Raw genomic sequence first — 24,446 nt, 5'->3', positions numbered from 1 at the left:
TATCAGGGTTCACCCCCTCGTCAGTACCTCGCTCTTAACACTAAAGCTTAAATTTTGTCCCAATTCATTAAGAATTACCCCTGAATCAAAATAGTCGTAAAATAAATAGTTGAAATTACTAAAAATACTTTAGCGTAAAGAGCAAGGTATTAGGAGGAGGTGAGCCCCTCATATGCGTAATAATTTCTGTTCGTTTTAAGTTTTAATACTGTTCCTTACTTCCAGTTGAAAAAACTTTTTCATATTTGATTTTTCCATTGTATTTTTTTTATATAATGCTAGAAAATACCTGTGCTCCCTTCATGGAAATTTTCTTCCCTCAGGACAAATTCCCCGACGGAAAGTTCCCCCAACATATCCCTCTTCTCAACCCCTCCCCAAAACCAAAAAAAAACTCTGAAAACGTCTGTACACTTCCCAATAACCATTACTATATGTAAGCACTGGTCAAAGTTTGTAAATTGTAGCCCCTCCCACGGGGACTGTGGGGGAGTAAGTCGTCCCCAAAGACATAGTTATAAGGTTTTTCGACTACGCTGAATAAAATGGCTATCTCAGAATTTTGATTCGTTGACTTTGGGAAAATAATTAGCGTGGGAGGGGGCCAAGATGCCCTCTAATTTTTTTGGTCACTTAAAAAGGGCACTAGAACTTTTCGTTTCCGTTAGAATGAACCCTCTCGCAACATTCTAGGACCAAGGGTCGATACGATCACCCCTGGGGTAAAAAAAAAAAAAAAAAAAAAAAAACATCCGTGACCTGCCTTCTGGCAAAAACTACAAAATTCCACATTTTTGTAGATAGGAGCTTGAAACTTCTACAGCGGGGTTCTCTGATACACCAAATCTGACGGTGTGATTTTCGCTAAGACTCTATGACTTTTACGGGGTGTTTCCCCTATTTTCTAAAATAAGGCAGATTTTCTCAGGCTCGTAACTTTTGATGGGTAAGATTAAACTTGATTAAACTTATATGTTTAAAATCAGCATTAAATGCGATCCTTTTGATGTAGCTATTGGTATCAAAATTCTATTTTTTAGAGTTTTGGTTACTATTGAGCCGGGTCGCTCCTTACTACAGTTCGTTACCATGAACTGTTTGATCAATTTGATCAACGTGGTGGAAGACGAGAGAGCCAAGCCATGGCTAATTTGAGCAAAGCCAAGACAGATAGTCTATGTGAGACCAATACTCATTTTCAAATAGTTTTACGTCTCTTTCGGATGTACAACCCCCATCCCTGCAGAGATCTCCCAATTAATCTCTTCCTGTGAAAATTTAAACGGTAGAATGAAAAACGTCTTTTTTAAACACTTATTTAGGTTTTTCCTGAAAATTCACCTCCGTTTTTATTTTTCTACCGAAATTCCCCAAGAACTTTACCACATGTTCGTATATTACAATGTTTCGCTAGTTCAGGAGTTTAGGAAAAAAGGAAGAAATTTTAATAAATAATATTTTTTCGAAACAATAATTATCTACTACTGATTTAATTTCCAATAACCTTTTAGAAAATTGTTCATGTCATTATTTTTCAGATTTTTGGAAAATAAGTTTTTTGCGCTTATTTTTTTAATAGAGCAAAAAATGCTTTTCTTGTTCCGTCATTAATAAAAAGTCGAGCCCCCTCTCGTACATTTCACGAACTGGCACCATTCACTTGCTTATTACCGCTCGAAACACACAAGTTCTCGCGAAAAGCGGGTACCCACTTACCCTTCAAAATCTCATCAATTTTAAGATTCTTTGCAAGTTTCCCAAAATTTCAACAATTCACCTTGTTTATACAGTTTTGAGGTACACAAATCCCTCAACTCATATGTTAAGTTAATCCATGGCGTCTGACCTTATCATTTCTCAGAAGTGTACAAATGTAGGAAGCTTAAGACATCAAGGATATAATATATAGAAGAAATAATAGTTGCAACATAAGGACTAATAGCACAAAAGCCCATTAATAGATATTAAAAAAAGGCATTCCACATTGATGAATTTGACATTTTCGAATCTAAGATAAAATTAAATTCCAAAAGGCAACATCTATTTCCTGTTTCTAAGAGGAAAAAGGAACTTCTCATTCAATCAGTAGGATTTGAACAGATGCCATGATAACCAACAGGAAAAGACACACTTGAGATAATGTAGTAGAAAAAAACGAAGATGTCTCAACTAATAAACCAAATTAAATAGGAGGGAGTGAAGCGAGAGAGGGTAAAAGGGGAGAGAATCATGTAATCAATTTTTAGACATATAATTGAAAATAAATTGTATTTCAGTTTTATTGTCTTTTGTCACTATGCCATCTTCTGGAAGTTTTGTGGCATTTTCTTAATAATTAAGCAAAAAGATGGTTTGACCTCAAACAAATTGCTATACCAATGTCTTCCGGACATTTGGGGATTTGGGGAAAGCTGACGGGGCCCTTGTACATCGTTTACCTTGGTGAAATGCAGCACGTACTCGAAAATTTGCACCAAACACTTCGACTATGAGACGCGAAGATATGGATGCACTTTTATGGCACTTGAGATAAAAAAAAAGATATTTTAACAAAAAGAAACTATTTAGACAGTAAAATTAAACTGCAAGTCGCAAATTTTGTTGTAATAACTGATGTAATATGATTTGCAAACCTTGGTTAACAGCATACAATTTTTTATCTCGTCCATCTTATGACATATAATCTAATGCTCATCTAATGCTCAAAATACAAATCATTTTCAGCAAATTGCAAAAGATCCTCTGGCCTTTAGACAGTTTAGAGGAATGGTAGCCCTGCTTTAATTCAAGTTAATTTATTATTTTAGTTTGGTTTGATTTTTCGTTTTATATGTCCGCAACTTGATAACCACAACTAATGCACACTTCTCCTCTATTCCAACCTAATCAAACATTCACTCTTTACCTCCACCCATTAAGTTCCGATCTTATTAATATCTATTATTTTTACATCTAATATGACTTGTTCATTTTCATTTCAGTTTTTTTCAAGTTACATTAATAGCAATGTTTCTTCGCTTTAAGTTTGGATCGTTCTATGCTTTATTTCTGATTGTTTTAGGTTAGAATGGTACTCTTTACTTTTCTCTCTATACTTACAGTAAAACCTTATTAGAATCAAATCTAGATAAAATTTATACCTAATAAATTGATATCTAACTAATAAAGCATACGACTTGGCGTACAACAGATTTGTACTAAGGAGAACGAAAGTTGAACATCATCTCTAGACAAAAAAACATAATATCTTTCTTCAAAAGTTATTGGCCACTTCTTGAATTAAGTTATAGGAGTAATGTGGAAATTTCATCAGCTGCGCCATGTCTTCTTTTCATTTATAAGCACAACATCCAATTCTGTTGCATTTTTAACTGGTATATTGATTAGCCCCAAGACCTAGATTGACAAAGACAGACTTCCAAATTAACCGTATCACCAATCCTTTCAGAACTGGACTCTACCATTTCTTCAAAACAAGCTTTTTATAAAATAAGCAAGATATAAAAATATAGAGAGAAAATACAAAATCTTGTACTTACCTTATCATAATACTGATTCCATTCATTTGATAGAAGTCTTCTTAACAAAACTGCTGCTATGTTCCTAAGTTCTTCGCCGTAAGTTTGGTTATTCATTGATTGTACCAGAAACGTTACTTTGGCATCAAGAGGAATTGTGTCATATGTAGCCTACCAAAGAAATCAATTATCAAGTTGTGGGTATTGTTAAAAACGATATATACAAATATATAAATTATACATAAAATTAATGTCAGCAATGCCATAAAAACCCAAGTGCTCATGTGACATTCTAGTGGGTTTTTGGTTTGACACAACTTTTTCAAAGAGCAAACTAAACTTCATAGACACTTAAGAGTGTATGAGAGGAAGATCTACAAAGTCAAAAAAAATCATTCCAGCCTCTATTCTATGTACGATATGATTACTCTTTGCACCACAGAATTAAACATGATGCAGTTTTCACTCAAAGTGTGCAATTCCAAATGGGGCTACCCTTCATCTAGATGAAGGTGCTCACAACAAAAGAAACTTCGCAATGTACAGGATAAAACAACAAAACGCAAATCTCCCAAGAGAAGATCTAAAGAAAATGAATATAGTTCCAATATTTCAGTTAAAAACTTACTTAGCTCCACCAAGAAAAACAAAGAGCAAATTTTGTTGGCAGACCATGAATATATTGCAGTCAGAGGACATCGGCTAATAAAGTGAGACGCCAAAAGGGAATCTTGAGAATCCAATAAGGCAATAATGTATGAAGGAGAAAAAGACAAACCACAATATGAAGGAAAAAAGTCAAAGGGATTTAGGATCCTCTTACTCGCATTTCTTTTGAAAAACGTCTAAGAAAACATTTGTTAGGTTGACACTAGTTCTCCCTATTGATGGAATTTCCATGTTTATGATGAATTATGTTATTTTATTGGTTGAAGGGTGAGCAGGAGGTTTGGTTGTATTCATGCAAACTGATTGTGTGTTGATTTATCATTATTATACAAATATATATATATATATATATATATATATATATATATATATATATATATATATATATATATATATATATATATATATATATATATACGAATATATATATATATATATATATATGATTTAGTAAGCTATCTGGGATTTGTTTGGATATGTATCTTTATTTGATTGTTTGGAAATAAATGAACTTGAAGTTGCTTAAATGCCCAGCAAATGCAGCATGCCTGTCTTAGGCTTAAACAGACAAGCACATTTCTCAAATTTTCTTTTGCAAAATCCTTAAAGAGAAGGATCTTCATTTTTTTGGATGAAGGATGTTAAAGAGAAGGATATTTTTTCAGGATGTTCATACATTTATAAAAAAGGAAATGTTAAAATGTTTTACTGCAGATCCACCTGAATGTTTTTGCACTATAGCAGCCTATGAGCCTTAAAATCTATTCCCAATTAAGAATCAAGGTAAATCAAAAGACATTAATCATTGCCATGTTTTAGTTTTAGATTGTAAGAGTTTTTTATTCACAAGGAACTCCTCATTTCTCCTCTCCCACAACTGTATTAAGTGGCGTGCCCCAGGCCACTATTCTTGGACTAACACTTTTCAACTTCTATCTCAACAATCTACCTTCTTTCAAATCTTATTACTCTTTATGCTGATGACTCAAAATTAATTGGAAAAGCAGCTACTCCCTCTGGCCAGCAATCAATTCAAACGGATCTTGCCAGTCTAGGAAAATGGGCTAACATGTGGCTCCTTGCTTTTAATGTTGACAAATGCCATGCCATTCATTTTGGCAAACACAACAAGCATCATAAGTATTCCCTTCAAGACAACTTCCTTTCTGCTGTTTCTGATGAAAGAGATCTTGGGGTTATTGTTGATATCCAATTAAAGTTTATCAGCCATGTTAAGTCTGTTTCATCTTCTGCGAATAAATCCCTCGGTATCATAAAAAGAACCATCTCCAGCCAACACCCAAAATTTTTTATTAAGTTATATAAGGTGCTTGTACGACCAAGTCTGGACGTCAGAATGTCATTAGCAGCCCCTTTTTTCCAAAAAAAATAAATAAGAAGCTGCTTGAGGATGTCCAGCGTCGTGCCACTAAGATGGTTAGCAGCATGAATAAATTTCCTTACAAGGAAAGACTACGTCGTTTGAAGCTGCCAACACTGACATACCGAGGAAAAAGGGGTGATATGACTTTAAATAAAAAATTATTTCTAAAAATAAACCTTCCCAGTCTCTTTGCACAGCCCTTGCATTCTGGTACTAGAGGACATTCAATGAAGCTCCCCGTGCAGCATTCCACGAGTGGACGTAGTTATCTACGTCCACTCTAAATGTTTTCCAATATTTTTGGTTTCCCCCTCCGACTTCCCCAAATGGTACCAGGTCTGGTCGGGATTTAAAATCAGAGCTCTAAGACATGAGTTCCTTCTAAACATCAAATTTCATTAAGATCCGGTCACCCATTCTTAAGTTAAAAATACCTCAATTTTCTAGTTTTTCCAAATTAATACACACACACCCCTCCAACTCCCCTAAAGAGAGCAGGTTAGTACGGTTATGTCAATCATGTATCTAGAACTTGTGCTTATCATTCCCACCACGTTTTATCCCAATCTCTCCACTCTAAGCATTTTCCAAGATTTTTGGTTTCCCCCTCCAACTCCCCCAATATCACCAGATACGGTCGAGATTTAAAATAAGAGCTCAGAGACATAAGTCTTTCTAAATATCAAATTTTATTAAGATCCGATCACCCATTCATAAGTTAAAAATACCTCATTTTTTCTATTTTTCCTCTCCCTCCAGCCCCTTAGATGGTCGAATCGGGGAAACGACTGTTATCAAGTCAATTTGTGCAGGTCCCTGACATGTCTACCGATTTTCATTGTCCTAGCACGTCCAGAAGCACCAAACTCGCCAAAGCACTGGATATCCCTCCCAATTCCCCCAAAGAGAGCGGATCCGTTCCAATCATGTCAATCATGTATCTAAAACTTGTGCTTATTCTCCCCATCAAGTTTCATCCTGATCACTCCACTCTAAGCGTTTTCCAAGATTTCTGGTTTCCAAGATTTTTGTTTCCCCCTTCCCACCTCCTATGTCCCCGGATTCAATTTGAATTGAAAATGGAGCATCTGAAACATAAGATCTTTCTTTATATCAAGTTTCATTAAGATCCAATCACCAATTCATAAGATAAAGATACCTCAATTTTCAAGTTTTCCAAGATTTCTGGTTTCCCCCTCCAACTCCCCCCAATGTCACCGGATGTGGTTGGGATTTAAATTAAGACTTCTGAAGCACAACATCCTTCTAAATATCAAATTTCATTAAGATCTGATCACCCATTTGTAAGTTGCAAATACTTCATTTTCCTTATTTTTCCAAATTACACCCCCCCCCCTCTTATTTAAAATAAGAGCACTGAGGCACAACATCATTCTAAATATCACATTTCATTAAGATCTGATCACCTGTTTGTAAGTTAAAAATACCTCATTTTTTCTAATTTTTCTGAATTAACCATCCCCCCAGATGATCGAATTGGAGAAACGACTATTTCTAATTTAATTTGGTCTCGTCCCTGATAAGCCCGCCGAATTTCATCATCCTAGCTTATCTGGAAGTCCCTAAACTATCAAAACCAGGACCAAGAGACAGACAGACCAACAGAATTTGTGATTGCTATATGTCACTTGGTGAATACCAAGTGCCATAAAAAATAAATTATAATAGTAATAATAATAATAAATATAAGCAAAATAGTGTAATCCAAGAGCTGCATCAAGGCATTAAGAAGGGAAGGAGGGGACACAATTGTGATGGTATGCTACTTTAAAGGTTCTGAATGGAATTTGCAATGGTAGCAATTGTTATTTTTGGAAAGAGCATTGAAAGGAACATTTCATGGTAGGTGTAACCTTTGGCTTGTATATTAATAAACATTTGACAGTTTTACCAACACATGTCAAAACATTGGTATTTGAGACTTTGAGGCATACTATGCATCCTCAACGATTTTTAATGCAAAATTATTTAAAATGAAAATACCACCAGTTCTGCCCATCCCCTTTTCCTTTAAAACTTTCTTAGCACAACCAATAAGTTCACTTAACTTGACTATTTTCAAAGAGTAAGAAGCTCATGATCTAGAAGCTTACCTTTTCCAAGAGTTAAGATCTGTCTTCTATACCATCTTCTAAGCCTCATAAATAGGGAAGGAGTAGGGATATGAGCTTGAAACACCTTCCCAGAAAATAATTAGGCTCTGAGTTCATTTATGAAAGCTTTGTTCTCCAAACACCAATTCTTTCCAAGATAGCAAAAAGTCCACTTGATTTTACTTATAGGATAGAAATCACACAAGAAAAAAGAAATATACCATTTGACCAAAATACATCAAAGACCAAAGACCAAAATACTCTTTCCAAATACAATATAATTACTACAATGGCAAATGTATCCCAGCCCCCCCCCCCTCTCATATATTAGGAACAGGTATAGCTGCTAAATACAAAATTTTGCTCACTTCTCTTCTGGTGCTCACTTCTCATCAATAGTAGGTTGATAATGCTGTAAATGTTGCCCTAGAGACAACAATGGTATTCATTCAAGGAAATGTAAGGAGAAAAATGTATTTTTCAAAATCTATGGGGGTGGGGTTCAATGAAAACACAAAAAGAGCATTTTCCTGTGGAAATACAGAAAAAAGGTTGTTTCTCAAAATCTGGAGGGGGAGGAAGAAATCTTGGGGATTAGCAAATGCCCCTCCCCCAATTGACACCACTGAAAGTCGATTTGAAGATAACAATTAGCAAACCTTTTGTGTATAGTCTGAGGCTATATCTAGCCCATTATGGGGGGGGGCAGTAAATTTAGGGATATTTATACTATTTTGTTAGCTAAAAGAAAAACATTCAAATCAATAAATATCTCAACACTTTTTCTGAATATACTAATTGCTACCACCACAAATTCTATTTTGAGCAGTAAAAGGACACTTAAGTTAAAGTACAAGGAACAACGTCCTTAAGGGACCTTGTTTCCTTTTGCTAGTTATAACAAGATGGAATATACCATCTGGTTGAAAATTTAATGCTTTATTGATGTGAGACTGAAATGTAAATACAACAGATTACAAATTGATTTTCTTTACAAACCTCACAAAGACATGAAATGACTATTTTAGCAAAAAGTTCATTGCAAAAAGAAAGGAGAAGTAATATTTGATATTTGAAGAAATAAACAAGAACTAAGAGCTCATATGGCACTTGTGACAAGAGATTGGATCTGGTCCAGTTATGTCAATCATGCATCTGGAACTTGTGTTTATTCTTGAACTCACCAAAGCACTAGAAATCCCCCAACTGCCCCAAAGAGATCAGATCTGGTCTGGTTATGTCAATCATGTATCTAGAACTTGCGCTTATTCTTCCCATCAAGTTTCATACTGATCTCTCCACTCTAAGCGTTTTCCAAGATTTCCGTTTCCCCTCCACCCCCAATATCACCGTATCCTATCCAAATTGAAATGGGGCATTTGAGACATGATATCTTTCTATATATCAAGTTTCATTAAGATTCAATCACCCCTTCATGAGATAAACATACCTCAGTTTTCACAATTTCCTCTCCCTACAGCCCCCCCCCCCTTCCAGATGGTCAAATCAAGGAAACGCCTGTTATCAAGTGAATTTGTGCAGGTCCCTGATATGCCTACCAATTTTCATTGTCCTGGCATGTCCAGAAGCACCAAACTTGCCAAAGCACTGGAAACCACCCCCCCCAACTCCCCCAAAGAAAGTAGGTGTGGTCTGATTATGTCAATCATGTATCTAGGACTTAAGAATATTCTTCCTACCACGTTTCATCCCAATCTCTCCACTCTAAGCGTTTTCCAAGATTTCCAGTTTCCCCCTCCAACTCCCCCCAATGTCACTGGATCGAGTCAAGATTTAAAATAAGAGATCTGAGACACAAGGTCCTTCTAAATATCAAATTTCATTAAGATCTAATCACTTGTTTATAAGTTAAAAATACCTCATTTCTTCTAATTTTTCTGAATTAACTGTCCTTTCACACACACCCCCCCCCAGATGGTGAAATTGGGGAAGTGACTATTACTAATTTAATCTGGTCTGGTCCCCTGATATGCCTGCCAGCTTTAAGTGATTGCTATATTGATCATGTATCTGGTTTTGGATCTTCTTCATGCAAAAATTGAGGTGGTCTCGAATTCAAACCTGAGACCTCTCGCACCCTAAGTGAGAATCATACCACTAGACCAGCAAGCTACACTTAAGAACAACAATCATTCGTTTCATTGGCAAATAAAATTCTTCTCAACTATCTCGTTTGCTCCCCCCCCCCCTGATGATCAAGTTGGGGAAGCAACTATTTCTAATTTAATCTGGTCTGGTCCCTGATATGCCTACCAACTTTCATTGTCCTAGCTTACCTGGAAGTGCCCAAACTAGCAAAACCCAGGACTAACAGACAGACAGATGGACAGAAATTGTGATCACTATAAAAGGAAAACCATGCAACAAGATTCCCATTCTGAACTAATTATTATAATAACAAAAGAGTAGCATCATTCTATTGTACAATCATCTAGTTTTATGGTTGTAGCCACCTAGTGTCAGTACATCTTCTAATAGGCAGCTACTTATCATAAAAGTTTTAATTTTTACTAATAAACCATTAATCTAATCTGATTCCCAATTGAATCCTTTTTTCAAATACAAAAATTTTTATTGCAACGATTGTATCCCAGCCCCAACCTAGTTGTAGTCAGATTTAACACTTTACTATACACAAAACTCTGCTGATTTTATTAAAGTTGGCATTATTTTACATCATGAGCCAACTGTAATGAGAAATATGTACAAATAGTGCAAACCAATAGAGCAGCAAAGTTTTGTATGTAGTCTATGGCTATATCTGGCATCATCATCAGGAGGAACCAGGGTTGCAATTATCATGGTACCAACCATTAATTCTGAAAACAGATTTAAAATTGGGATATCAAATGAAAGGTTTGAATATCACTATTCTTTTCTTATTATGGTGCCTAGTCCAGAATGGAAATCTTCACACAAGATTACCTAAAAAACTATATAAAACTCAAGGATTTGGAATATATGACTTGACCAATGAATGTGGAAAATTGAATAATAAATTTAATAGTATGTTTCTACCTTAGTTCAACACCTACCACCAAACAACATAAAAACACATGTTGCCATATAAGGTAATGGGTTTTTGTTCAACCAAATCACTGTCTACTGGACAATATCTTATCAATATTCTATACATTTAAGCCTTTTTTGGCTGCTGTTATTCCAATTTACAGAGTTGTTGAATTTGTTATTTAGTTATCAAACAGTTCGTGGTAACGAACTGTAGTAAGGAGCGACCCGGCTCAATAGTAAACGAAACTCTAAAAAATGGAATTTTGATACCAATAGCTACATCAAAAGAATTGTATTTTAATGCTGATTTTAAATATATAAGTTTCATCAAGATTAGTCTCACCCGTCAAAAGTTATGAGCCTGAGAAAATTTGCCTCATTTTAGAAAATAGGGGGAAATACCCCCTAAAAGTCACACGATCTTAACGAAAATCACACCATCAGAATCAGCGTATCAGAGAACCTTATAGTACAAGTTTCAAGCCCTTACCGACAAAAATGTGGAATTTCGCATTTTTTACCAGAAGACAAATCATGGATGCGTGTTTATTTGTTTTTTTTTTTTGTTTTTTTTTTCCCCAGGGGTGATCGTATCGACTCAGTGGTCCTAGAATATCGCGAAAGGGCTCATTCTAACGGAAATTAAAAGTTCTAGTGCCATTTTTAAGTGACCAAAAAATTGGAGGGCACCTTTGCTCCTTTTTTCTCAAAATCTTCCAATTATAACTATGAAAAACCCATTTAGCCCAAAAAAATTAATATGCAAATTTCGTTTTAATTATTTATGTGCGGAGAGCCAAGATCAAAAAATGCATTAATTAAAAAACGTCCAGAAATTAAACAAAAAAAAGTTTTTTTTTTAAATGAAAGTAAGGAGCGACATTAAAACTTAAAACGAACAGAAATTACTCCATATATGAAAGGGGCTTTTCGTCCTCAACGCCTCGCTCTTTACGCTGAAGTTTTTTATATTTTTAAGAAGTCGAGTTAAGAGAAAATCAAACTTTAGCGTAAAGAGCGAGGCATTGAGGACGAAAAGCCTGTTTCATATATGGAGTAATTTCTGTTCGTTTTAAGTTTTAATGTCGCTCCTTACTTTCATTTAAAAAAAACTTTTTTTTTGTTTAATTCTTATATTCAAAACTTAATGCCATTCTTTTGTAAAACCCCATAAGTTTCAAATACTATCTATGATTAATAGCTGGCAATATACAGCCCAATGTTCAGCCAGCTAAAATTTTATACAAAAAAAAAGCTATTTTTAGTCAAATTTCATCTTGTTTAGCTGCTAGCTTATGCATCATGAGGATCCAATGGCTTAATCTGGTTTTGCTATTAATAAATTATATGATACATTCACTTGCAGGAAAAAGCCAAACAAAATCTGACAAAGATGTGAAACTGCCATTTTTGTATGAAAGTGCAGTTGTGTGCACAGAGGATTATCTGTCTCTTCTAATTTTATTATTCCTTAAATAATGAATACTCCCTAGAAGAATTGAACTTCCATCAACCAGTTCGTGGTAACAAACTGGCTCAATAGTAACCGAAACTCAAAAAAATGGAATTCTGATACCAATAGTTATATCAAAACAATTGCATTTTAATGCTGATTTTAAATATATAAGTTTCATCAAGATCAGTTATACCCATCAAAGGTTACGAGACTGAGAAAATTTGCCTCATTTTAAAAAATAGGGGGAAACACCCCCTAAAAGTCTTACAATCTTAACAAAAATCACACCATCAGATTCAGCATATCAGAGAACCTTATTGTAGAAGTTTCAAGCTCCTATCTACAAAAATGTGGAATTTCGTATTTTTTGCCAGAAGACAAATCACAGATGCATGTTTATTTGTTTGTTTTTTCCCAGGGGTGATTGTATCGACTGAGTGGTCCTAGAATATCGTGAAAGGGCTCATTCTAACGGAAATTAAAAGTTCTAGTGTCCTTTTTAAGTGACCAAAAAAATTGGAGGGCACCTAGGCCACCTCCCACGCTCCTTTTTTCCCAAAAGTCACCGGATCAAAATTCTGAGATAGCCATTTTATTCACCAAGGTTGAAAAACCTAATAACTATATCTTTAGTGACGACTTACTCCCCTGCAGTCCCAGTGGGAGGGGCTGCAAGTTACAAACTTTAACCTGTGTTTACATATAGTAATGGTTACTGGGAAGTGTACAGGCGTTTTCAGGGGGATTTTTTTGGTTTAGGGGGGGAGAGTTGAGGGGGAGGGGGTTACGTAGGAGGATATTTCCATGAAAAAACCTCATGGGGGAAGATAATTTCAACGAAGGGGGCACAGGATTTTCTAGCATAATTTGAAAAAGCAATGGAAAAATAAATATGAAAAGTTTTTTCTACTGGAAGTAAGGAGCAGCACTAAAACTTAAAATGAATAAAAATTATTACGCATATAAGGGGTTTACCTCCTCGTTATACCTCACTCTTTACGCTAACATATTTTAGTCATTTCAACTATTTACCCTACAGCCTTTGTGATTCAGAGGTCATTCTTAAGGAATTGGGACAAAATCTAAGCTTTAGTGTAAAGAGTGAGGTATTGATGAGGGTTGCGCCCCCTCATATACGCAATAAAAACATACAAATATAGAAGGTTGTTACATAAGTTAATTTGTAAGTTTTTTTAACCAATACATATTTAACCAACATATATTTTTTACCTATGAAAACGTTTGTAAAAAATTAAAAGTTCTAGTCACTTTTCAAAGTAATCAAAAACTTGGAGGGCAACTAGGCCTCCTCCCTCGCTCCTTTTTTCTCAAAAATCTTCTGATTAATTGCAATTAATGAATATACAAATTTCGTTTTAACTATTTATGTGCAGAGCCAAGATCAAAACATGCATTAATTCAACAACGCCCAGAAATTAAATAAAAAAAAAGTTTTTTTAAATGAAAGTAAGGAGCAACATTAAAACTTAAAACGAACAGAAATTACTCTGTATATGAAAGAGGCTTTTTCTCCTCAACGCCCCACTCTTTACGATAAAGTTTCTTACTGTTTTAAATATAGAGCTAAGAGAAAAAGTCAAACTTTAGCATAAAGAGCAACGCATTGAGGAGGAAAAGCCCCTTTCATATACAGAGTAATTTCTGTTCGTTTTAAGTTTTAATGCTGCTCCTTACTTTCACTTTAAAAAAAAACATGTTTTTTTTTATTTAATCACATTAATAATGCATTAAATTTCACAGAAAAGAAAGAGGTTCTACATTACCAATATTTCACATTTGTTGGTCTTTGATATGCATAAAGTGACTTAGTATGCAATCTATTGCATATACAATAGGGTTAGAGTTTGATATTGCATCTAAAATTTTGGAAGTTCTCTATTTTGGCAAGATTTTTTTTTTCAAAACACAACACAAGCATATATATAGATTCTTTGAAAAATTACTAGTAAATAGTCATAGTGTTTGAAAAAAAAGCTATTATTTTTTCAGTCCCCTAGCTGATAGTGTAGGTTTTAATTTTTGAAATAGGTTAAAAACAGATAGATTCTCCCAAGTTTCAAAATGGACAATAAATGGAATTTTATACTTGTTTATAGTACCATTTTTATGAAATTTGTCATGACACACTGTAGGATTTTTTAAAATTTTTTTTTTTACTTTTACTGCATTTAGCTTGAAATATCCACAGTTCTCATACCCCCCCCCCCCTCACACTAAAATCATATCCCATTGAAACCAAATTATTAGGACTAAATGTGCATGGCTATCATGGAAAATTCTAATTGAGTCAGAAGTTGTTTCTTTTTTTACTATGCAGCAAATGCCCCATTTGTACAGTTTCATTGCAAAGAATTTTGTACTGTAGTTTTGACTAAGTCAAGAAAAAAAAATGATTTTCACAACAGTTGGCTTGCAACATAAGGAGTTTTTTCTTGTTTCTTTGAAACACAAATATCAAAATTGAGCAAAAGAACTCAGCAATGTAGAAAAAAAAGCTTTCAAAATGCCAAGTTTCCACTGAGCTACTGAAATACAACCATTATTTCAGAAATTTTATTTCAGTTGCTACAAATTTTTGTACTGACAGCATAATGATTATTGCCAGATAAAAGGGTTAAAAATAGTAACAAATTTAGACTGAACAACAAAAATAACAAATTTAGACTGAACAACAAAAAAATCCATTTTTAAAATTACTAGTCAATGGTGAAGATTTGATAGTAATTTGCTGCAGTCTGAGGTAGACCTGTATTAGTTTGTGTCACGATATAATTAGTTTTTGGAATTTTATGTTTAGTTCAAGTTCCAAGCAGATATCAGGAGTTGTCACCCCCCCCCCCCTTTTTAGAAGTATAAGATTCTATGTTATTAATGACAACTACTTTAGAGAAAATAAAATTCTATAATGGTATTTAAATGTCAGTGGTAAATTTTCAAATTCTGCAGTGTGACCTTTGAAATCCTATATATTTCTTGAAATTTAGTAGACGTCAGGGCCATGATTTTGGCTTCTATTAACAGGTATATTACCTTAGTGCTTCCTTTGGAATGGGATTGGAGGTACACAATTACCAAAGTTTTTCAAATATGACTGATTTTCTGCATCATTATCTACACAATATAATTAAACCTATTGTACCTATCCCTAACACAAATGCACAAATGTTTCTTTTTTGTCAACACATATTGCCATGATTATTGACAAATGAGAATCCAAGGACAATAACTTAATTAATTCTATAACTTAATTGATATATAATTTAATAAAATCTATAATTTAATTTTTCTATAACTTAATAGTCTTTGGTAGTTCATAGTTATTTGTTAAGTTGAAAGATGATTTCATGGTAACAGTCTTATCTATGGACTTTTCAGTAACAATTTAAAAAACAAATTTCACAAAATAATTCTTCTTAAAGAAAAGTAAAGAGCCAAATTAAACTAAAGATGAGCAGAAATAAAGTCAAATAATTGTCAAGTATAAAACTACCACAAATCACAACCTCGGACAAACTGAAATTATGATTAATAACCAAGTCAAACACAAAATGAGCAGAAACTAAGATGAGCAGGGCTGATACACACCAAGCCTTCTGAAAACTAAAAAAAAAAATTCAATTTACTGGAAAAAATTCTTACATTGTGCTTAATATTACTATTACTCATGATATTGAAAAATAACCCATTATAACTAAGATTGCCAAAAAACAAACAATAAACAATTGGATGTGGATTGGTGGTTTAATATACATATATTGACATTTATTCCTCAAGTCTAAATCATATTGGATTTACCATAGTTAAAAAAGAAAAAACATTTTGTTTTCAGTAGAATACAAATTATTTTCTGATCTTCAGAATGCATAGGGGGATGTCACCTTTACTTGTCTTAGTTTCTGTTTGTTTTGAGTTTGACTCAGGTATTTATTGTAATTTCCATTTGTTTTGGATTCATATGCTTCTTGATGATGATTTGTGGTAGTTTTATACTTAGAAAATTATTCAACTATTTCTACTCATTTTTGGTTTAATGAACCTCTTTACTTTTCTTTGAAAAGCTTATTTTGTTCAATTAATTTATGCTCATTTTCTATTGACATAATCTTTTTCATTGAAAAAGAAAGGAATGTTCTAAATCTTTTCAGTTTTTATGGCACTTGGTTTTAACCAAGTGACATAGCAATCACAAAACTTTGTTGGTCTGTCTCTCTGTCCTGGTTTTACTAGTTTAGGGACTTCCAGATAAGCTAGTATGATGAAATTTGGCAGGCATATCAGGGACCAGGCCATATTAAATTAGAAATAGTCATTTCTCCCATTCAACCATCTGGGGGGAGGGAGTGGAGGATAGTTAATTTGGAAAAATTAGAAAAAATGAGGTATTTTTAACCTATGAATGGATGATTGGATCTTAATGAGATCTAATATTTAGAAGAATGGCATGTCTCAGAGCTCTTATTTTAAATCCTGACCAGATCTGGTGACATCAGGGGGAGTTGGAGGGGGAAACCTAGATCTTGAAAAATGCTTAGAGCATAGGGATTGGGACAAAACTTGGTGGGAAAAATAAGCACAAGTCCTAGATACATGATTGACATTACCAGAACGGATCCACTCTCTTTGGGGGAGTTGGGGGGAGGGTTAATTCTGAAAAATTAAAAAAATGTATTTTTAACTTACAAAGGAGTGATCAGATCATAATGAAATTTCATATTTAGAAGGACCTCATAACTCAGATCTCTTATTTTAAATCCCAACCAGATCCAGTGTCATTGGAGGAGTTGGGGCAGGGGGAACCAGAAATCTTGGAAAAGGCTTAGAGTGGAGAGATCAGGATGAAACTTGGTGGGAAGAATGAGCACAACTCAAGATACATGGCTGACATAACCAGACCAGATCCACTCTCTTTGGGGGAGGGGTAATTTGAAAAATTAGAAAAAATTATGTATTTGTAACTTATGAATGGGTGATCAGATCTTAATAAAATTTGATATTTAGCAGGATCTTGTGCTTCAGAGCTCTTATTCTAAATCCTGACCAGATCTGTTGACATTGGAGGTAGTTGGAGGGAAACCAGAAATCTGGGAAAACACTTGGAGTGGAGATTGGGTTGAAACTTGATGGGAAGAATAAGCACAAGTTCTAGATACATGATTGACATAATTGGAATGGATCTGCTCTCTTTGGGGGAGTTGGGGGGAGGTGTTAATTTGGAAAAATTAGGAAAATTGAGGTATTTTTAACTTAGGAACAGGTGATCAGATCTTAATGAAACTTGATATTTAGAAGGAACTCATGTCTCAGAGCTCTTATTTTAAATCCTGACCAGATCTGCTGACATTAGGGGGGACTTGAAGGGAGAAACCAGAAATTTTGGAAAATGCTCAGAGTGGAGAGATCAGGATGAAACTTGGTGGTTTCCCCTCTTTTTGGGAGAGTTAGGGGGGTCTAGTGCTTTTTGAGTTTGGTGCTTCTGGACATACTAGGATGATGAAAACTCATAGGTGTGTCAGGGATCTGCACAAATTGACTTGATAAAGTTCTTTTCTCCAATTCAACCATCTGGGAGGCTGAAGGGAGAGAAAAAATTAGAAAAAAATGAGGTATTTTTAACTGATGAGTATGTGATCTGATCTTAATGAATTTTGATATTTAGAAAGACCTTGTGTCTCAGAGCTCTTATTTTAAATCCTGACTGGGATTAAGCTTCTGACTTTCCTTTTAAATCAATCTATTGATAGACAATCTTATTTATGCCATATGAGCTCTTGTTTTATATAGAAATCCATAGTTTGGCTTACCATTTATTTTTGAGTTTTTCAAAAACTTTTAACAGCATACATACTTTTGAAAATCTGCAAACACATAGGGTAAATGTTTAGTTTATCACAAGCTGTCTAAAGAGCATATTACTGCATATAGCATGATTCTGATGATTGCATATTGCAAGATTCTGATGATTGCACATTGTTTCTTTGTCATTATTAGAGAGACTAAAAATGCATGAAGTGGGCTTGCTTACAGTTAAAATTACTTTTATAATTACATTATAAAATTACAGAGCAAAGTGTATTAGTCCATGATCCCTGCAGGCAGCAGGGCAAGGTCTGTATTCTATATTTATTCAACAAAAAGAGTGATAAAACTAAAAACAAACCTCAAACAAGGTTTATTCAATAAATAAAGAATACACACCTTGCCCTGCTGCCTCCAGTGCTCATGGACTAATACAATTTGCTCTATAGGTAATGTTACCTGTAAACAAGCTCACTTTATGCATTTCTAGTTTGCCCTATGGAGAAGGAGGGCCAACCAGAAATGGATGCACTTCTAGAATTAGCATTTGAAAGTGCTCTAGACTAGAAACTATGCTGCTTTGCATTTCCAGTTTTGAGCACTTGTGATGAAATAAACATTTACTACACATAGTACTGTTTCATTTAGATTTGCATCTTTTAAAGTTTTCCTGTAAGACCAAATTATCACCATTCAAAAATATCTATAATATTTTGACAACATGGATACACTTAAACTCTTGATTTAGTTCAATTACAAGAGCAGAAGTAGTAGTAGCCCTGAAAGTTTCAAATTAATACCCTTAGTTGTTCTTGGGATAGGCCCATTGCTGAGATATCATATTTGTAACCAGCATGCACATAGTGCCTTTTGATTTAGCTCTAAAACAACATAAACTTTCCACAAAAAGTTTCTATACCCTAGCAAAAGTAGCCTAATAGTAAGGGCAGCAAGTGTACTCTTCATGATAGCAGTAATAATATTAGTATTAAGCACTGATGATATTCACCTTATGCCTTTTTGTCAAATACAACATATTTTCCTCATGCCCTGACATATTAAACAGAATACTTTCAGCTGTTTTTCAGATATTTTTGATAAGTCCTGTTTATATATTGCATGTACACAGTATGATTTGATGTACTCCAGCATCTCCCTCAATAGTATTGGAAGTTCCACATTAATACCATTAACCTTTGTAATATTAGACTAATGGCAACATCTTTTCCTTGGTTAATAAGCCTACTTTTACCCAAGATCTTTATAACCTAGCCAAGCTCATGCATAGCCTTATCCATCTGTGAATCTGACATAGTAAGTACAGAAAACATCTTATATACCTCAGCTTGCGTCCTAATTTCATTTTCTGTAGATAAAAATCCCAACAAAAGCTGCTTGAATTGTTCCTGCTCAGCCATGTCACCGGTTACCGCGTTTTCTGCTTTTTATCTGTAAGAGTTTAAGGTGCGCTACCATCAACAGCAACAAACCTAATCATTAAAGTCCTGTTCTCATTTGAAATTTTCCGGAAAATTGTATGACCAGCCAGACGCGCCTTGAAGCCGGAACCTTTCTGGTTGTAGCGCCATACCCACTGACAAGAAACTTAAGTGAATCTTTTGACCTTCGGTTTTCTCTACGTTTTGATGAATAAGAATGATTTTTTGATACGGCCTTCCGAACTTGATGGTTTGAAAAAGAAAATGACGGTCCAGTGGCATTCCAAATCTGGCTCATCTCAAAATATGAGAAAAGACAGAATCACAGACTTACAGCTTGCGAGATTATAGAGCATACATAATGTCCCAGATATCTTTTTAACAGTCTTTAATCCATTCAATTTTGGTTAGGGTTTATACTTGTTTGGATACACATGCTGGAGAAGTAAATAACTTAGAAACCAGCATCGACACGTGGAGGATCTAAGCTTTTAACTAATCAATAAGAAAAAATGTCACAAGTACTGTCCAGTAGAAGCAGAATACAAACATCTTCTTTCTTACTGTATATCTAGGTTTTAATGAGCAGTACCTCTGTACCCTATACTGAAGGTACTTTTACCTTGTTTTGCTCCTTTACTAAAAAAAAAATAAACTAGGTGACCAATATAAAATAGAATTTTCTTGAACGATTGGCCGAAAGTTTGGTGATTTACCACCCCTTTGTGAAATTTCTTTTATTTGCTTCTCTTGAAGTTCTTTATACTACTAGTACTATTAGTACTAACAACTCATGTCAGCACCAGGATGCCTGAGGCCAACAGAGCTATGCACGCTCCTCCTCCACCCTAATCTATTCAAAGTTTGGCCAAAAAGGACAATATTTGGCAATCTTTCATCCTTCATCCACAAAACGTGCCCTCAACATCTCAACCTTTCTCTCATTGTAGCCTTAGAAAGCAGGATTAAAACACAACTTGCATACAACCTACTGTCTAAAAACAGTCAGTTAGCTGGGTACCCAGAACAATCCGTAGGCAATTTCTCCTGACAAAATATAGCATATATTTATCTGCTTTTTGTACCACCCTTGCTTCAGAGCCTTGCTTAACAACTGTCATTATTGTAGCTTCCAATATTATAATCTTGGTTTGCACACTTTTCTTCCCATTCTTCCAAACTTTTTTTTAACTGTGAAAAAATACCCTTAGACATGAATATTCTAATTTTAACATTATCACTGGTCCCACCGTCTTTATCAATAATAATACTAAGAGAAGTTAAGCTGTCCACCGGATCAATCATTTTGTTGCCCTACGTCATATTTTCATCATCATTTATTCCTAGCCTTAGTAACCTAGGCTTCTTAACATTTATTTTCAAACCTATTCTAGCACCCTGAAATTGCAAAACCTACGAAAGTTTAATTATTTTGCCCACACTTTCAACTAGGATGCTTAAACCGTCAGAATAATCTAAGTCCAGGAGAGTTTTCCCTCCCCATTTAGTTCCAAGGCCTTCCATTGCCTTCCCTGTGCTTTTTAAGACAAAATCCATCAAAATATCCATACAAAGAGCGATAAACACAACCCTGCTTAACTTCTGATTTAATTCGAAACCAGCTTCTGAATTTATTTCCTACCTTAACCGCAGCAATGTTATTCTCGTACATAACACTAATCACTTTAATATTTAGACGGCAAGCTATCGACCAAAGTATGACCAATGGTCACAATCCACTGAAAGGATTGGGGAACATATTTGTTTTACCATTCTGTGTTCCCATCCTTTTTTGGACAAATGCAACTATTGATTTGGCACTTTTTCTCTATTAGCCAGCCTAGGCTATGTAGATCTGGACTGCAAATTATAGCAGGGCCAAAGTGACGGGGAAGATGCAATATCCTATGTCAGGGATCATACACGACGAACAAGTTATAAATGTAATTTAGCGACTCAGATGTAAAAACACGACTAAATGAATAGATCCTGGTAAATTTACAATATAGGACCATAATGAGATAGAAAAACCAACTTTTGACCTGAAGAGAGTCTGTGGTTTCACAACGACGACGACGCTGTGTGAAATACGCACCGCATTGCGTTTTTCACGAAGCACCTGTCTGTGTGAACAGTAGGTAAGAACCACAGCTGTATGGCATTTCAAATAACGACTTATAAGCACAATATTTTACAAACGAACGGCTTATTAGTAAAACTGGGGATTGGATGTTGATAGAACGGCAAAAACGAAAGCAGCAAATGAGCAGAAATAAACGAAAATAATTTTTCAAGCGTAAAACTACCACAAATCACTTTCAATAAATAAATGAAAGCAAAAACGATCAGGAATTACAATGTATAATCCAAATCAAAATGAGCAGAAGCTACCACAAAGAGGAATACGATTAGCAGCCCCTGCGGCTTTTAAAAACCAGAATGTAATTTGCAAATTACTAAGAACAATGTTTCTTAGTAATTGGTTTTTATTTAACATAAAATAAAATAAAGGAAAAAAAATTACTATCTTGACCAAAATTACTGAAAAAAAACAAATGAATGTGGATTGACAGTTTAATATAAACTGATATTCAATCCTAAAAGCCTTAGTAGTTTTAGATTTACAAAAGGTATGAAAGAGGAACAGCCGTCCTGGCCGAGTGGGTTGGTGCGCTGGATTCGGGATCCCTTGTCTGAGAGGACGCGGGTTCGGATCCCAGTGTACCCAATTCTTCAGTTTGGGACGGGGGTCAGTGGCCTGACTCTGTAAGCTTAGCCAGAGTCGACCCAGCTCTAAATGGGTACCTGGAGAAATCTGTGGAAGGTAAACAGGAAGGGTGTGCGAAAGCACAGGATGGCTGGCCCCCAACCCCCTATTGCACTTCCTGGCTGAAGGGCCAAAAAACGGAGACCAGCACCGCCGGTACGGACTGTAAAGTCTAATGCCGTTTCCTTTACCTTTATGAAAGAGGAAACGTTGAAAATGCACTTTGTTCACCGTAAAGTACAAATTACGTTCTGGTCTTAAGAAGGCACAGGAGACATTAATCCTGCTCCTCTAGGTGGTATTTTCTACCCTTTTTGAGTTTAGCTTGTTTATCTATTATAATTCTGTTTGTTTTGGGATTCATTTTATTTATTTATTATTATGGTAGTTTTTCGCTTGGAAAATTATTTGACTTTATTTTGCTCATCTTAGATTTTTAGTTCTTTACTTTTGTTTTAGAAACTTCTTACACGTAAAAAGCCTTTCAAAAAAATATTGTATATTTGTTTTTAACTGATGACAATTCTAACAAATTTTTTCACAAAACAAGTTTTTCAAAGAAAAGTAAGGAGCTCCATTAAATCAAAAATGGGCGAAAATAAAGTCAAATAATCTTCAAAGCTCAAAACCTCCACAAATCAAAATCAATGAATAAATGAAACCTAATAGAAATTACAATAAACAATCTACTTTGAATCAAAACGAGCAGATATTAATATGAATAGGGCTGACACTCCTCATGCCTTCTCAACACCAGAAAATAACTTCCACTTTACTGAAAAACAACAAATGAAAGGAAATTGACTGTTTAAGTTACATACACTGATACCTATTCCTTTAGGTCTTAATATTTTTGGATTTATTAAAGTTAAAAAGTTAAATAATTTAATTTGTATTTTGTTTGCAAATTATGTTCTGGTCTTCAGAAGGCTTGGGGGGTGTCAGCCCTACTCGTGTTAATATCTCCTCCTTTGAGTTTAGCTCGGTTGTTCATTGTAACTTCTATTTGTTTTGGGCTTACTTACCCATCAACATTCTCTTAACTACCCACTTGAATGCCCACCGTCTTTATGGGAAATCAAAGTCAAACACGTCCACCTTGCCTCAAGGACTGTGGGGAGAGGGGGTTGACATACCCAAAGCCATAATTACTGGATCTTCAAATATGCTGAACAAAATACCCGTTTCAAAAATTTGGTTGGATGTTTTTTGGGAAATGATGGGCGTGGGAAGGGGCTGGTCGCTCTTCAATCACTTTTTAGTTTTAAAAAGGGCAACAGAAAATTTTTAATTCCAATAAAAACCTTATATTCCCACGGGATGTAGCTTCACAGCCTAGGAAATTGGCTTATTATAGTTAATCAAGCACATACCAAAGAAAAGTGCAGGCTTGTGCCCCCCCCACCGTAAAAGGTATAATTTCTGCTATTCTCCTTCAAAATTGCCCATTTTTGAGGTTTTGTCTCACTCCTAAGCGCATGCCATCTTTAGGCTAAAATCCTGTATACGTGCCCTCTGATTCTGGAAGTTTTCACTTATATAAAAAATAATTTCATATTCTTGATTGAGAGGATACATTAGAAGAAGTCAACTCAGTCAAAAGATATTATGCCCAAACAAAATAAATATACCACCCTAATTTTATTGATGAATTGAGGACATGAGCTAGCAACTAGGAAAATGGTGCCAAAAAAGGGGAGGGGTTATTGTCTCCTAAAATTAGAAAAATAACCTCTTCTTAATGTTTTCATTATAAAAATAAATAAAAAAACGCTATCTCTAGATTTAATTGAAATATTTTTTTTGGTTTTCATAAAAAAAGTCCTTACCCCTTCCAATAACTTTTTGTTGATTGGTGCCCCTAAGCAATACAAAGGAAAAATAAAACTAATTTACCGAAAAATATAATCTGAATTAAAAAGATGTTGAGCTTGGACGCTATAAAAAACAATTTCAAAGCTTCATTGGGATAACGCATTATAAGAAGTCACCTCAGTAAATAAAACGTATCTCTAATAAACTGAATAAATATTCAGTTAACTCAGTAAAATATTCCGTAAAATGTTCAGTAATATTCAGTAGAATATTTATACTTAACTTTATTGATGAATTGAGGACTTGGTGCTTCCATAGCTCGGCAAAAGATGCCAATAGGAGAGTGGGGGTCATTATTGCCTAAATTAGAAAAAAATAACCCTAGATATTTAAAACTATTTTTTGGTGTCTTTACTAAAGAAATCTTTGCCCCT

The 24,446-nt window shown here is 34.7% G+C and overlaps 1 protein-coding gene across 1 annotated transcript in view; it reads right to left on the bottom strand.

The window, feature by feature from the left end:
- The window catches only part of LOC136037095 (importin-5-like), a 77,769-nt gene extending 58,306 nt beyond the window's left edge, over positions 1-19,463 (bottom strand). Inside the window, exons 1-2 of the mRNA XM_065719550.1 lie at positions 19,332-19,463; positions 3,540-3,689 (exon numbers count right to left, since the gene is read on the bottom strand). Of these exons, the coding sequence (XP_065575622.1) occupies positions 3,540-3,689; positions 19,332-19,409 (228 nt within the window). The 5' untranslated portion in view covers positions 19,410-19,463. The remainder of the gene's footprint in view (positions 1-3,539; positions 3,690-19,331) is intronic.
- Between the last annotated feature and the right edge of the window lie 4,983 nt (positions 19,464-24,446).

The sequence above is a fragment of the Artemia franciscana genome, chromosome 16 (genome assembly GCF_032884065.1).
Source record: "Artemia franciscana chromosome 16, ASM3288406v1, whole genome shotgun sequence".
Lineage (NCBI taxonomy): Eukaryota > Metazoa > Arthropoda > Branchiopoda > Anostraca > Artemiidae > Artemia > Artemia franciscana.
The sequence above is the reverse complement of the archived record's forward strand: the minus strand, read 5'-3'. Positions and strand labels throughout refer to the sequence as shown.